We start from the raw sequence: 13,031 nt of genomic DNA, 5'->3' as shown, positions 1-13,031 counted from the left end.
TTACTCCAAATATGCACGCGGAGTATACACATGGATAGATAATATAGTGCCTTTCCGACTATTAACTAAAGAGGTGGATGAGGAGGGTAGATACCGGATACTCAGGGGATATATTGAACAAATAGAAATTTGCATTGTCAACTCATACCTACCTAACTGTGGGACGTCAGCATACCTGACCAAGCTAGGCACTAAGTTAACTCCTTATAGGGATTGTTTCTTCATCTGGGGGGCGTTTAACTGTGTTCAAGACCACGACCTGGATAGGTCTAACCCATTGACACAACGGGCAAGGCCAAGTCACTCAGCACTGAATGCAGTAATAGGAAACTTGGGCCTGGCAGAGGTGTGGAGGGAGCTACACCCAGAGAACAAGGAATTATCCTACTTCTCGTCCTCCATGGGATCTATACTAGAATAGACTACCTACTAATAGACAAGATACACTTGCCCCAGATAGAATCAGCATCTTATCTGGGTAGAATAATATCAGACCACTCACCATTGCTCATGGAATGGAGGATGAGAGGCCCCAGGCCGCCCATACCACTGTGGCGTATGCCGACGGACATACGAAACTGGAGTGCTGCCGAAAAGCATGAGGGAGACACTAGTAGTCCCGATACCTAAATCCGGGAAGCCTACAAGCAAGTGCGGTTCGTACAGGCCATTAGCAATGTTAAACTACGACGTTAAGATCCTGAAGACCATACTGGCCAAGCGATTGTTGAAAGTTATAGGGGGCATAGTACATGGGGACCAAAATGGGTTTATACCAGGCCGCAGTACGCCAGCAAACCTGCGTCGGCTGCGACACATCATTGTGCATACAGCAGGCTCACAGGAGTTGTACGCTGTGATATCCCTCAACGCCATTAAAGCATTCGACTCTATATATTGGGAATGGCTAGTCGCAGTGCTGGGACACTTCGGATTGGGCGATTACTTTATTAGATGGATTAAGATTCTGTACGAGGCACTGGCTGCCAGAGTAAAGACAGGCAGAGTGGTGTCGTCGCTGTGGGATATACAAAGGGGCACCAGACAAGGTTACCCGCTGTCACCAATGCTTTATGTGCTGGGGTTAGAGCCGATAGCCATATACATTAGGAAACAATTGTTTGACGCAGGCATAAGGGTGTGAGGAGCGTACCATGTAGTCTCCTTGTATGCAGACGATGTCCTGTTGTACCTGCGGGACCACACCTTAACGTACCAGTAATCCTAGAGGTGCTGGAAAGTTTTGCATGAGTATCGGGGATCTCCTTCAGTACGGAGAAATCGTGCATATTCCCACTAACAGGGCTGGCAGGAGAGAGGGAAGAGGACCTCCTGAAGGTCGGGCTTAGATGGAAAATACACACGTTATGATACCTAGGGGTGAATATTTGGCACACACCCAAACAGACGCAGAGGGGCAACACACTGGTAGCGCTGCAGGGGCTCAGCAAATCCATGAAGTTTTGGTCCAAATTGCCGCGGTCGGTCATGGGAAGGGTTTCCATTGTTAAGATGATAGTCCTGCCGAGGTTCCTATATTTTTTCCAAAATGTTCACTACTATATACCAGCCACATTTTTTCGATTACTGGAAAAACCACTGAGGGAGCTTCTGTGAGGCTCGGCCAGACATAGACTTTCCCTGAATGTACTTACGCTTCCATATAGAGCGGGAGTGGATCAACTAGCAGACCTGGAGAAATACTTTCTGGAAGCACAACTCAGCTTTGTGGCCAAGTGGCTCGCGGGCCAGACCACCTGGGAAACTGCGCTGTTGAAACAACTCATAGCGCCGGTGCTCCTGAAGGAAGCGCTGTGGGTACCACTGCAGTGCTTGGGGGAGGTCCCAATGATTGTGCAGCTGGGTAGACTAATTTGGAGCAGGGCCCTGACACTGCGAGGGCACGAACAGCCCTACTCCCCCAAGATCCAGATTGCGGCAGATGTCTGTACAGGCAAGACAGACCTGGCTAGGATAAGGCAATGGGAAAGACACGGCATCTACACTTGGGAGGACACATATGAGGAATGCATCTTCAGAGAATTTGAAACCATAGTTGAAAAAGAGGGGCCACCCAACGGGCAATTCCTATGGTACCGAAAGGTCAGAGAGGTGGCTAAAGTGAAAAGGAGGGGGTGGCCAGAGGAACCTGAGACGGAACCAGTCCTAACCCCTGCTTTACAATCTGGTGGATGGGTGGAGACCATTGTCCCGACTCTATAGCCAACTTGCAGATAGACCCAACCCCAAGAGTAACCTACTGAAACAGTGGTGGGAGGCGGATCTGGAGATCAGCCTAACAGAGAAGGTGTGCGATAGGGTCCTGGGATACTCTCGGGAAGTGTCAAGAAATGCCAGATTCCGACTACTCCAATTAAATATCCTTTATAGGACCTACGTGACACACCCAGCAGAATAGCCAAATTCAATAGCAAAGTGAAACCGCTATGTCCCTGGTGTGGGTCGGCGGGTGCAGATATGATGCATATGTTCTGGGGGTGCCCAAAGATACAGCGTTTCTGGACCCAGATAGAGCACGCTTGCAGAAAGGCGGGGGTAGCAAGGTATGAATGGACACCAAAGGAGTGCCTCCTGGGGGCCTACCCAAGAAGAAGTAAAGTCAGACATATAATTAAATTCATGGACATGATATGTTTGCTGGCGAAGAGGACCATTGCAATGGCGTGGAAATCTGTCAAGGGCCCCCAATACGTTAAATGGCACTGAGACCTGGAACACTGGACAGGGGCTGAAACCAGGGTATGGGGTGATGGAATAGCTAAGGATGGTGGGGATGCAAGCTCTGCTTACGAAGCCTGGAAAGCTCTGACCTGGGACATGTTTCACTCATCGGATGATAAACCGCTGTGAGCGAACTGGTTAATTTTAGAGGCGGCGGTGTCTGTGTATCAGCCGGACCTCAAAATCAAGCAGCCCGGGCTGTCACACTAAGGCCCCGGCCCCCAAGAACACCATAAGAGTTGAAATGTATTAGTGAAAGAAAATAAGCGCCTTTATGGGCACACACAGAAGTGAAGACTGTTGTTAGTATAAAGTTACTTGTTGATGTCAATCTGTTCTCAGTACATATACGACTGTGATCAAAATTGTGCATTGAATTGCTACATGTACATTACAAATGCCAAAAAAACATTGAAAAATTAAAAATAAAATACAATCAAAACATCAAAATGGAGTCGGTGAAGGCAGCAGCGTTTCCCTGAGCAATAGCGCAAATAAGTGCAGCAGTACAAAGTCAAACTCACTTGCTTCTTGTCTTCGGGCAGGGGACAGTGGTAAGGCACCAACTTTGGACAGAGTTCCTTTAAGGGGCACAGCCCATACACCTGGGAAGCGTAGACCAGGTGGGAGCCAGCTAATTATTTCTACCCAACCCCAAAAACAGAGTGCGTTGGGGTATACTGAAGCTCATGGTCCTGCAGCTACTAGCCATTGAAGATGGTGGTTTGGCAACACCGGCACACTCTGCTCCCCAGGTAAGCCATCAACTGAGAGGAGGTGGTGGTGGTGGTGGTGGGAGGAGCAGTAGCATGCAGGCCTGAATTGTGAAGGGGAACTTGAGAGTCAACTAACCATCTGTTGGGCAAGGCCGCCACTGACAGTTGGGAACAGATAGGCATGGGGAGTCCATCCACGGTGCAGGATTAGGGAGTGACAACCAGATAAAGGCTACCTTACAGAAGGGACTAGTCATCCCCAAGTCCCATATTGGATCTGGGAAACTTCCTCACGTGTGGGGTGCATTAGTCCATCCCTATAAGAGCTGTCTGAAGAAAGTGAACCTTATTCCCTTTTCAAAGGGAGAGACTGGAAGGCAGGACCGCCCAATTTGAAGGACTGTCAAATTCCAAATCCCACAGAAGAGCTGTAGGCCATCCCAGAAGGTGGAGCCCAACAGCCAATCCTCTTCCCAGCGGACATCCCCTTTCACCACAGGAAGGCTGGGATGCCGAGCTAAAGCCTTATGAAAAGCCAACGGTTCGGTCTGAGGTTGGAAGAAATCAGAGTATGAGAATAGAACTTTTTTAGAGAAGAATGGTGGGGCGAGTAGGAAGCCTTGGACTGGAAGCAGAACCCATGAGGTTGAGAAAGGTCCAGAGGTCTGGGCCATACTGGAGCTTAGGGGAAGGATCCAGAAGACCAAACTGCAAAGCTGGGATTGCTTGTAAGGAGTGAGGAAGTGGTTTCCAAGAAGAGTAAAGGTGACCTGGAAGAGGGAGGTGCCCAAAAGGGTAAAGTAGTTGATAGTGGAAAAGATAGACAGTGGGGAAAGTTATGGCCAAAGCATTGAAGGAGAGAGGAATAGATGACGATAGTCCTGCTCTACAGGGATGAAGCCGTCGAAAGTGGGAGAGATTTGGTGAGTGGAGAAATGTGTCCAAAGCAGTGAAGAAGGCGATAGAGAGAAGGATCTGGCAAGTGGAGACTGTAGTGCCCAATCGGGGTGGAGAAGGTGATTGTGTATGAGATCTGGTGCAGGGAGCCAACCATGCTCAAAATGGACAGAGAAGGTCAAGGCAATGAGTCAGAGACTGAAGCAGCCCAAAAGGGTGAAGAAAGTGACCAAGAGAGAACAGCGGGGGGGAAAACTAATACACTGAACAGAGGAGGATAGCGTAGAAGAGAATTCTGGAAAGTAGAGACTTGGAGTTTGTAAAAAGTCCAATTGCAATGATTAATCGTTAACAGGGGGACAAAGGCAGGTGACGCTGAAGAACCAAGGGGGTTGAGGGGCTAGGAAGATCAGTTGACCACTGCCTCACCCTATCAAATTTCCTGGCCCCATCCTGGAATCTGAGAAGTGCCAAGATTGACACCCAGGCTCCTGATTCACCTGGCATGGGAGAGGGATGAATTCCCAGGAGGGAGACTCTCTTAATGAACAGACAAAGGGATTTACTGTCAAGCCTCATCCACGGTGGACAAAGCAGAAATGAAGGAGAGACATTCCTATTAAACCAGGGATCACCTTAGGCAGTTAGGAACATAGTGGAAGGCAAGTCCAGAATACCGGTAGAACTAGAAGATTTTTCTTGGTGCATCATTTTCACTTTATATTAGCGGATCCCTGGAACCTCCTGCGACTTAGCGACATTGCAAACTTTGTGTTTCTATGAACTTTAGTTACAAACCACTAGTCCTAGTCGGGCAAGTTTTCAATTTTTATGTTATGCCATAGTAATTTATTATTTTGTCCCCATACTGTTATAGCACCCGAATAAAGCACTTTAAAGTTTTCTGTGTTGGTGAGGTCTTTGATCCCCTCACACAGTTCAAGGATTTGGGGGGTGGGGGAGGTGGAAAAGAGAATTGTCAAAGATAACACCGAAATTCCTAGCAGAGGGAACCACAGAAAGTGTGGGGCCCAAAGAGGCAGGAAAAGGACACAGTAAAGGAGGAATAGAGGAGCCTAAATAGAGAATTTCAGTCTTCAATACATTGAAGAAGTTTGTTCAAAGCAATCCAGGCATTGACATGCAAAAGCCAGGACATAATCTGGCTATGGGCTGCCAACCACCTACCGGGGTCTAAAAACAACTCGAGTATCATCAGCATAAGCGACTGACAAAAGCAGGAGACAGGGGACATAAGATGAGGAAGGGGTACATGTACATATATGTTAATTAGCCATGGAAAGAGACTGGAAACCTTGTGCACCCCACAGATGGAGATAGTAGTAGTTCAAGAGAAATAGGATTATTCAATTTACCACTTTTACCTGACAGAGCAGCTTCACACTCCATCAGATACACCCCCTGAAACAACCTTGACCAACATCCCCCTCCTTAGAATCACCCTCTAGAGCTTACCCTCCAACTTCACTTTGAACACTACATTGTAATTGTTAACTACGAATGGTATTCTCTTAACAAATTATATGTTTTGAGGACTGCCTGCCAGCCCCACCATAACTATCTAATGTATACCTGTGACACCTTCAGATGCAGAGGTACAATGTGTCCTGGAGCTAGGTTTGTGGTTAATAAATATTCAAAATAAAATGAATAAATAAGGAACTGGAAGGACCTTGACAGATATGACTACAATCAACTAACTTGACTCACCAGCTTCTACTAGTTTTCCCTTTTCATTTTTTACCAGTTTTCTTTTTTTGCTTCACTCTATTCATTTTTAAGATTGGAGTCATTTGTTAAGCAATGGTTTACTTTCAAGGCCACAATCTCAGTTTCAGAAATTATGATCTGATATTTGTTTATAATGTGCTGGTTTTATTGCCATTTGAAAGTTTCATACATTGCAAATATCTGGAATAGTTTCCATTCATAAAGGTCACAATTTTACTGCACTTGTAACCTTAGTTCAAATCTGTCTAATCAACTGCAGTCCACACTAAACACTGAGCTTACACTGTGGAATGAGGACTCCTATCAATGTTATCACAAGACAGTCTAATATACTTGAGATTTAAAGCACAATGAGGTACAGCAAACTAAGGATGATTAATTCTTAGATGGTCATATAAGCCACAAATAAATATTGACCCGACCTCAATGCACTGCTATCTGCTGACCGTCGCATATCAATAGATGGATGTATCAAGCTGCTCCCAGCTTTGCACCATACCACACATGAGTGGGGACCGTATTGATCTTCTTGCAGTTGTACAGCTGCGTTGCCCCAGTATTGAGGTGTTCAAGATGGTCCGACCTAAGAGAGCAGAAACAGAACATGAAACATTTAGGATTGCTTATAAAACATACTGGTTTGCAGGTCTGATACGTCAAGCAATGGACAAGTCACACAAAAACTGAAAACTCACAATATTAACAGTATTTTACTCAAACAAGAATTACGGGTAATGCAGAGATGGTTAAAGTTTTAAGAAAAAAAAAAACAAAGACCATGATCATTGGAGCATTAAAAGATAATCACATACTTGGAGTAATTACTGGGGCAAAGAGCTCCCCCTCACCCACTCGCTCTCCCTACCGTGTGACAAGCACAGTATCAAGAGACACACAGACACGTGTTATAGTTTCAAAACCTTTATTTACTATAATTCTGGGGTTGGTTTAATACCCAACAGGCCCCAACTGTAATTGTATAGTTCCCTCAACTGGTGTCTCTAAGGGCGGTCTATGTCTGAAAGTTCAAAATCTAAATCCGTCTGTGTCTAAACCGATGCATTCCGTCACTCTCTCATAAAATGTGGTAGGATGTCTCTTTAAAATAAAAGATAGTGATTAAAAAAGAAATATATCTCAAGGTTGGTTTCAGGTTGTCTTCTTGCCAGGTGTGGCTTGGTCAGTATCATCAAATTTCAGCACAATCAAATAAAGGTTGTTAGTTAGCTCTTTTCCACAAAGTTCAATCGCTCTGTTCAAACAACTCCCAATGTCTTTAGTTCCTGGGAATTGCCACCCCCAAACCTCAATCCTTCCAAGTTTCACACAAAACTAAAATATAGCATGTTTTTTTCAGGGTTTCCTTCCCCAAGCTTATGCCTCCCTGTTAAACCAAATAAGGGTTCACCTTTGTTAGGCCTCTTAGGGTTCCCTTCCCCAAGCTCAGGCCCCTTTCACTTTCAAACACAACATTAAACTTGTCAAGATTTGCCTTTCTCCCATTTACAGTTCATTTCACACACAACTTTCTCATTGGGTAATATCGGAGAATTTCAAAAACGGTAGGTTCTTGGCTCCTCCTAAGCGCGACTGCTCTGATCTTTTGCCCCTCTCTATATGTCCTGTACTAGCTTTTTTTCTATCCTTTCCTCTTTCAGGTGGTTCCTGCACCCCTTTGTTATCTTCCACTTTGCTGTGTACACTTGCAGCTTCTTTGTCTCTCTTCTCTCGCCTTGACGTGCCCCTGGCACCTTCCTTTGGGTTCACTTTCTCTTCACAGTGCCTCTTGTATATTCACTTCTTTGCTTTCGTGCTACTTTGCACCTGTCCTTTTCCTTTTCATGCCTCTTACACACTTGTTTCGCCCTCCGGTGTTCACTTGCACCTTTCCTTCACTTTCGGGTCACTCACACCCGTATTTACTTTCAAGCCCTTTTCTTCCTTTCTGATCTCCCAGCATCTTGCTCTCGCTTTCCATTCACTTTCCGCTATCTTTCCGCGTCTTGTCGCTCGCAAACCGTCTTTCTCACTTCACCCTTCCAGCTAGCCGCATGCTCCAAAGTTTCTCATGCTTTCAGACTTGAAAGTCACTGGGTAGCGTTGTGCTGGAGAGCTGTCCTCTCCGGGCATATGGGGTCAAGGTCAGGGTCTCACCACCTCCCCTCATGCCCCTTGGGACTGCCACACGTCGCAAGAGAACAAGCACTTCTCCACATGCCGCCAAGAGACAGGCTGCCTCAATTCGGCTCCCTGGAGACACGGCTCCCTAGCCATGCTGCAGCCCCACACAAGCACCGGGACGGTGTTTCGGCACGCCGCTCTCCTACGGGTCCTCCAGGCTTCTCAACCTTCAGCACCCTGTTCCTTGGCTTCTCAGCTTCTTTCCGGGTACACAGCTCGCTCATTTGATTGTGCAAAACCACACCTTTTATACAAAAGTGGAGTCAGGTGTGAGTAGTCAGTGTGAAATGCCTGACCCTATTAATGGGACAAACTAATGGTAGTAGGCGGCAGTCTTCCTTTTGTTTCTCAGTGTTTCATGCCGGTAATCCTCACTACTCTCCGTTGCCTCTTCTTCCCAGTATTTGTCGGAAATGGGGAGGGGGAGATGGAATGGGATTGAAAATATCCCATAAGAGCTGAGCAACGGACTTCTGATGGAAAATGGGGAGGGGGGGGAATACCATGTCTTGCCCTCTGGTATTCTCTTCCCAATCCCTCGTGACCCCCCACTCAGGTGATTATCCCTCGCTTGTGCACACTAAGGTTGGGATCCAAAAGCGATAGCCCTTCCCCATGCCACCTGAATGGAATATCAAGGGGGGAGTAGGTCAGGTCAGAGTACACGGTCAGGTTTCTCAAACTACTAAAATTAACTTCCCGTTACCCTTTCTGTTTTCAATAGAATTGTCTGTGTTGCTTTGCAATGTGCTTGTGATATAAGCCCCTTAGTTGCTGTTTTAAAAACAGACTCAAAAAAATTAAACTAAACAAATTGTGCCATTTCTACACCTGACAAAAATTTGTGTAGCTCATCTCTAGGTAGCTTCCTAGAGCTTACAAATGGAACTAATTGCGAGGGAATAGCCGAGGGGATTACGCGCAATTTGGCAGGGAGCCCATTCCATGAAACCATCATGGGATTATGATCACTTTCAGGCGCTCAAGGACCTCAAGGTCAAACACATTGTGAAACGAAAAACAATCCAAACAATCAATCAGGGAGTTCTTGAGGCCTGAGTTGTAAGTAAATTTAGGAGGGTCATCACCAGGCCGTCTACCACGCAGGTTGTCAAAGGTTTCCTTCGTTTTTCTCTTAGGGATACCACATGAGGCTTCAAACAGATGTCTATCAGAGTCAAGGTGCCTTAATGCCAGCAAGACAGAGATTGTCTTCATTGGGACCATTTCCCCCACATTCTCACTCTCACTCTGGCCAGCCTCCCTTGGTCCTGCGCCGACACCCACCAGTGACCGAAAAAAACCTAGGGGTCATCTTCGACTCTACTCTCTCCCCCTCTTCTCACATCTCGGACATGTCCAAAAAGTCTCACTATCAGCTGCACCTCTTCAGAGGTATTCTACGTTTTCTCACCTTCCCCCCAGAGGCTCACGGTCTCCAGAGCCCTGGTTCTCTCCAGACTGGACTACTGCAACAGTCTCTTTCTCAATCTTCCTACTTCTACTCCCCAACCTCTGTAACTTATCAAGAACAGCCTCAAGCCCACGGACTAGTCTCTCCGGCACTGAAATCACTCCACTGGCTCCCCGTGGCTGCAAGGATCAAGTTTAGGTCCCTCTGCATAGTTTACAAGGCTTTATGGGGCCGGGGCCCTTACTATATAGAACGCTCTCTTCCCAAATACTCTCCTTCTAGAGGCCTCTGCCAACTCTCTGCGAGTGAGTCGCTTCTCCAAACAGATTTGGGGGTAGATCCGTATACCCTGCAGGTGCCTCCCTCTGGAACAGCCTACCTACCTCGCTCTGTCTGGAGCCTGACAACCTCCTTAAGTTCCGGAAACTCCTCAAGACCTACCTCTTCTCTTCCTCCTTCTCTCTCCCTCTCCCCTGCTACCTTCCTTTGTCCTCACTTCTTTCCCTCCTTCCTTCTCTTCCCCAACCTGCTCAGTTAGCCGACTGGTCACCTTGTGCACCTCCAGAGCCTTACAGGTCCCAGGCTCCCCCGCAAGTCCTGCACTTGCCTCTGGGCCTCCGGACTTTGCCTGGTTACTGCAATATGCTCCATGAGAGGGGCACCTACTCTGCACTTAACCCAGGCCCCTGCTGGACTGGGCGCACTTGTCCCACTTCGCCTCCCTCGCACTTGCTGTTTTGCGCACTTGCACGTTCCTTGACCTTGAATGTTCTACGCCTTGCAAGTCTGTATCCAGTCCTCCCTCTGTCTGCCTCCCTAGCTTGGGCGTGCTTGAAATACTCCTGCATAGGCGCATTGATGACCAATTACCAAGCAACCTGAAATGTGGCCAGGCCAGGCCAGTACTGTAGTTCATTGATCTGTGTGCCCCTCTCCCCGACACCCCTTTCTCCCTCACTCTGTGTCAAGCACTTCACTAGTATATGCGCCTCTGACCTAGCATGCTAGCCATTGTTGTAAATCATTCGGAATCTTCAAGGACAAAGAATGATGACTGTACTCCCGTGTTCCCTTCCCGGCTTGAAGCGCTTTGAAACACTTCACATGTGTATAAGCGCTCTACAAATAAACAATTACACAGTCTACAGAACCACACAATTTAGCATTCAAATCACCCATGGTGATTATATTTGAGTCAATCTCATTAACTAGATTAGCTAACCACTAAATAGGTGTTAATAGATTTTTGAAATCTTCCTTTGGATGCAAATATTGCCTACCACCAGTTTGCTGTCCGTTGTATTGCCTCCAGAGCTAGAGAAAAGTAAGATCTGATCGGAGGGGCTAGAAATAAGTGTGGGATTCCATGTAAGTGCATTACGCCCAAGGGTCGCTAGACCCTTTCTTGGCCTACCAAGTCTGTCACCAATCGCTGCACAGGACGCCAACCAATACTCTGGAAACAAAGCAAGCAGAAGAGAATAATCCGTTAGCCATATTTCTTTCAGGCACAGTACATTCATGGCTTTTTATCCAGTTTAGCCAATCCAAATCGTCCAGTTTATTACATACACTAGCTACATTCCAACTAAGCAGTTTCACTGATGTTGCAAATAAACTAGACACTGCATTAGCTGTGTTCCATGTATTGCACCGCTGGGCTCTAGCAGTGGGGCAATTTGCCTCACTGAACCCAAGGCTACTCATTAAAGTGTGCAGAACAAGTGCATCAATGGCTAGAGTGGTCTTGCAGGAACCCATTGCTACACAAAAGCATACACTTGCTCATTGGCATGTTTGGATGTAGCAAACACTTGTGCGGGTTGCTGGCCCAGCCGTTTTTCCATTTCCTCTCTTGACAGATCTATAATCAAGCCATCCGAAGCATTCAAACCACAACTTGCACACATCTTCAGGCTATAGACTACTTCAGCAGGTTTATTCTCTGCACACGAAAAGTGTCATGAAGATGGCATATTGTAGAGTTTGCGTCTCTATGTACATTAATTCCTTTGCTAGCCAGGATTTTGCAGCAATTTAAAATACATGAGCGGAAGAAAACAGAGGAACAGAAGCAAACATTACACCTCTTACAGTACATACAGTTAGAAAGAATTCTAACATTGGGAGATAAATGAAAAGATATCATTAACTCCTAACGTTTCTGACACTGCTTTAACTAAAGTTCTTTTGTAGGAGTTTTTGTTTCCATGATATGGCCTTTGAAACAATATTATATCGTTCTCCCTCCATCCCACCAAGATGTCTTTGCCAGTAGCTATTCCTCTCATAGATTTTGAAGGAGTCACACCGTCTTTATGACACCTCAGGGTCATCTTGGGTGGCTGGACAGCAGAAGGAGTCTTAGCATTTTGACCAAGTTCATATTTTTCAAGTTTGGCTTTAGTGTTTGGGTATACACCGGAGAACCTGTACAAGGAGGCAGTGGACCATCTTGCCCGGTAGAAAAACACAAACACTTGTCCTGAAGCGGTTTCTCAACCGTAGAACCAGCCGTTCTGTGGGTCGCATACTCCATAGGTGCCAGAACAGGCGGTGTTTGGGCTTTTGGAGCACTAAGGAGCACTAAGGAGCTGCTTTCTCTTGAGATCTGGCATGCCCCCTATTGCAACTGCCCCTTGCAGTTTTTTCCAAGACTTATTCACAGATCTGGTGATTGACACTTGAGATCTCTAGCATATGGGACAGTCGATTATATTTAAGGCTTCCAGTTTTATGGTATTTATTTTTCTGCCATTTCCGTCTGTGTTTATCCACATTTATTTTTGGGCCTTTTTTTCTGTATTTATCCACATTTATTTTTTGTCAATAAAAAGATAACTCGCAACCAGTTTTTTCTGCATTTATTCTAATAAAAGAAAGCATTAGTGCACACATGCAACAATGTAGCAATGACATTTTCCATAACAAACGGTTGCTCCAGCGACTGCTGCTGCCTTAAGATATATGCTGTCAGCAATTTGAAGAACTTTACTGCCATTTTTATACACGCTTTATACTCTCCATGTTGCCAATCTGCAATGTAATTGGCCTGTGATATGAGTGACATCATAGAGAAACAGACAGTCCTGTTTTTCCGTTTTTTCCCATATTTAGTCATCTCCCAATAAGCAATGGTTAGGCGATTCACACACTCCACCAAGAAGCGCGGGTTACCCAAGATCGTTTCGGGTCTACGCGATCCTGTCGACTCCAAAGATGCATCTAACGTTGCTGTCAGAGAGGCGTTTTCAAAAGCATCTGGAACTCCATCTTGCCCCGGAAGGATGGACGTGGTGGTGGCAGGCTGAACCTGAGCCACCACATGG

The 13,031-nt window shown here is 46.3% G+C and overlaps 1 protein-coding gene across 10 annotated transcripts in view; it reads right to left on the bottom strand.

The window, feature by feature from the left end:
* The window catches only part of HMBOX1 (homeobox containing 1), an 802,934-nt gene that overhangs the window by 555,486 nt on the left and 234,417 nt on the right, over positions 1–13,031 (bottom strand). For all 10 annotated transcript variants that reach the window (XM_069605709.1, XM_069605710.1, XM_069605704.1 and 7 more), the window contains exon 2: positions 6,530–6,690. In XM_069605709.1, coding sequence (XP_069461810.1) covers positions 6,530–6,561 — 32 coding nt within the window. In that variant the 5' untranslated portion in view covers positions 6,562–6,690. The remainder of the gene's footprint in view (positions 1–6,529; positions 6,691–13,031) is intronic.

Source organism: Ambystoma mexicanum, chromosome 4p (genome assembly GCF_040938575.1).
Source record: "Ambystoma mexicanum isolate Mex_15411 chromosome 4p, UKY_AmexF1_1, whole genome shotgun sequence".
NCBI lineage: Eukaryota > Metazoa > Chordata > Amphibia > Caudata > Ambystomatidae > Ambystoma > Ambystoma mexicanum.
The sequence above is the reverse complement of the archived record's forward strand: the minus strand, read 5'-3'. Positions and strand labels throughout refer to the sequence as shown.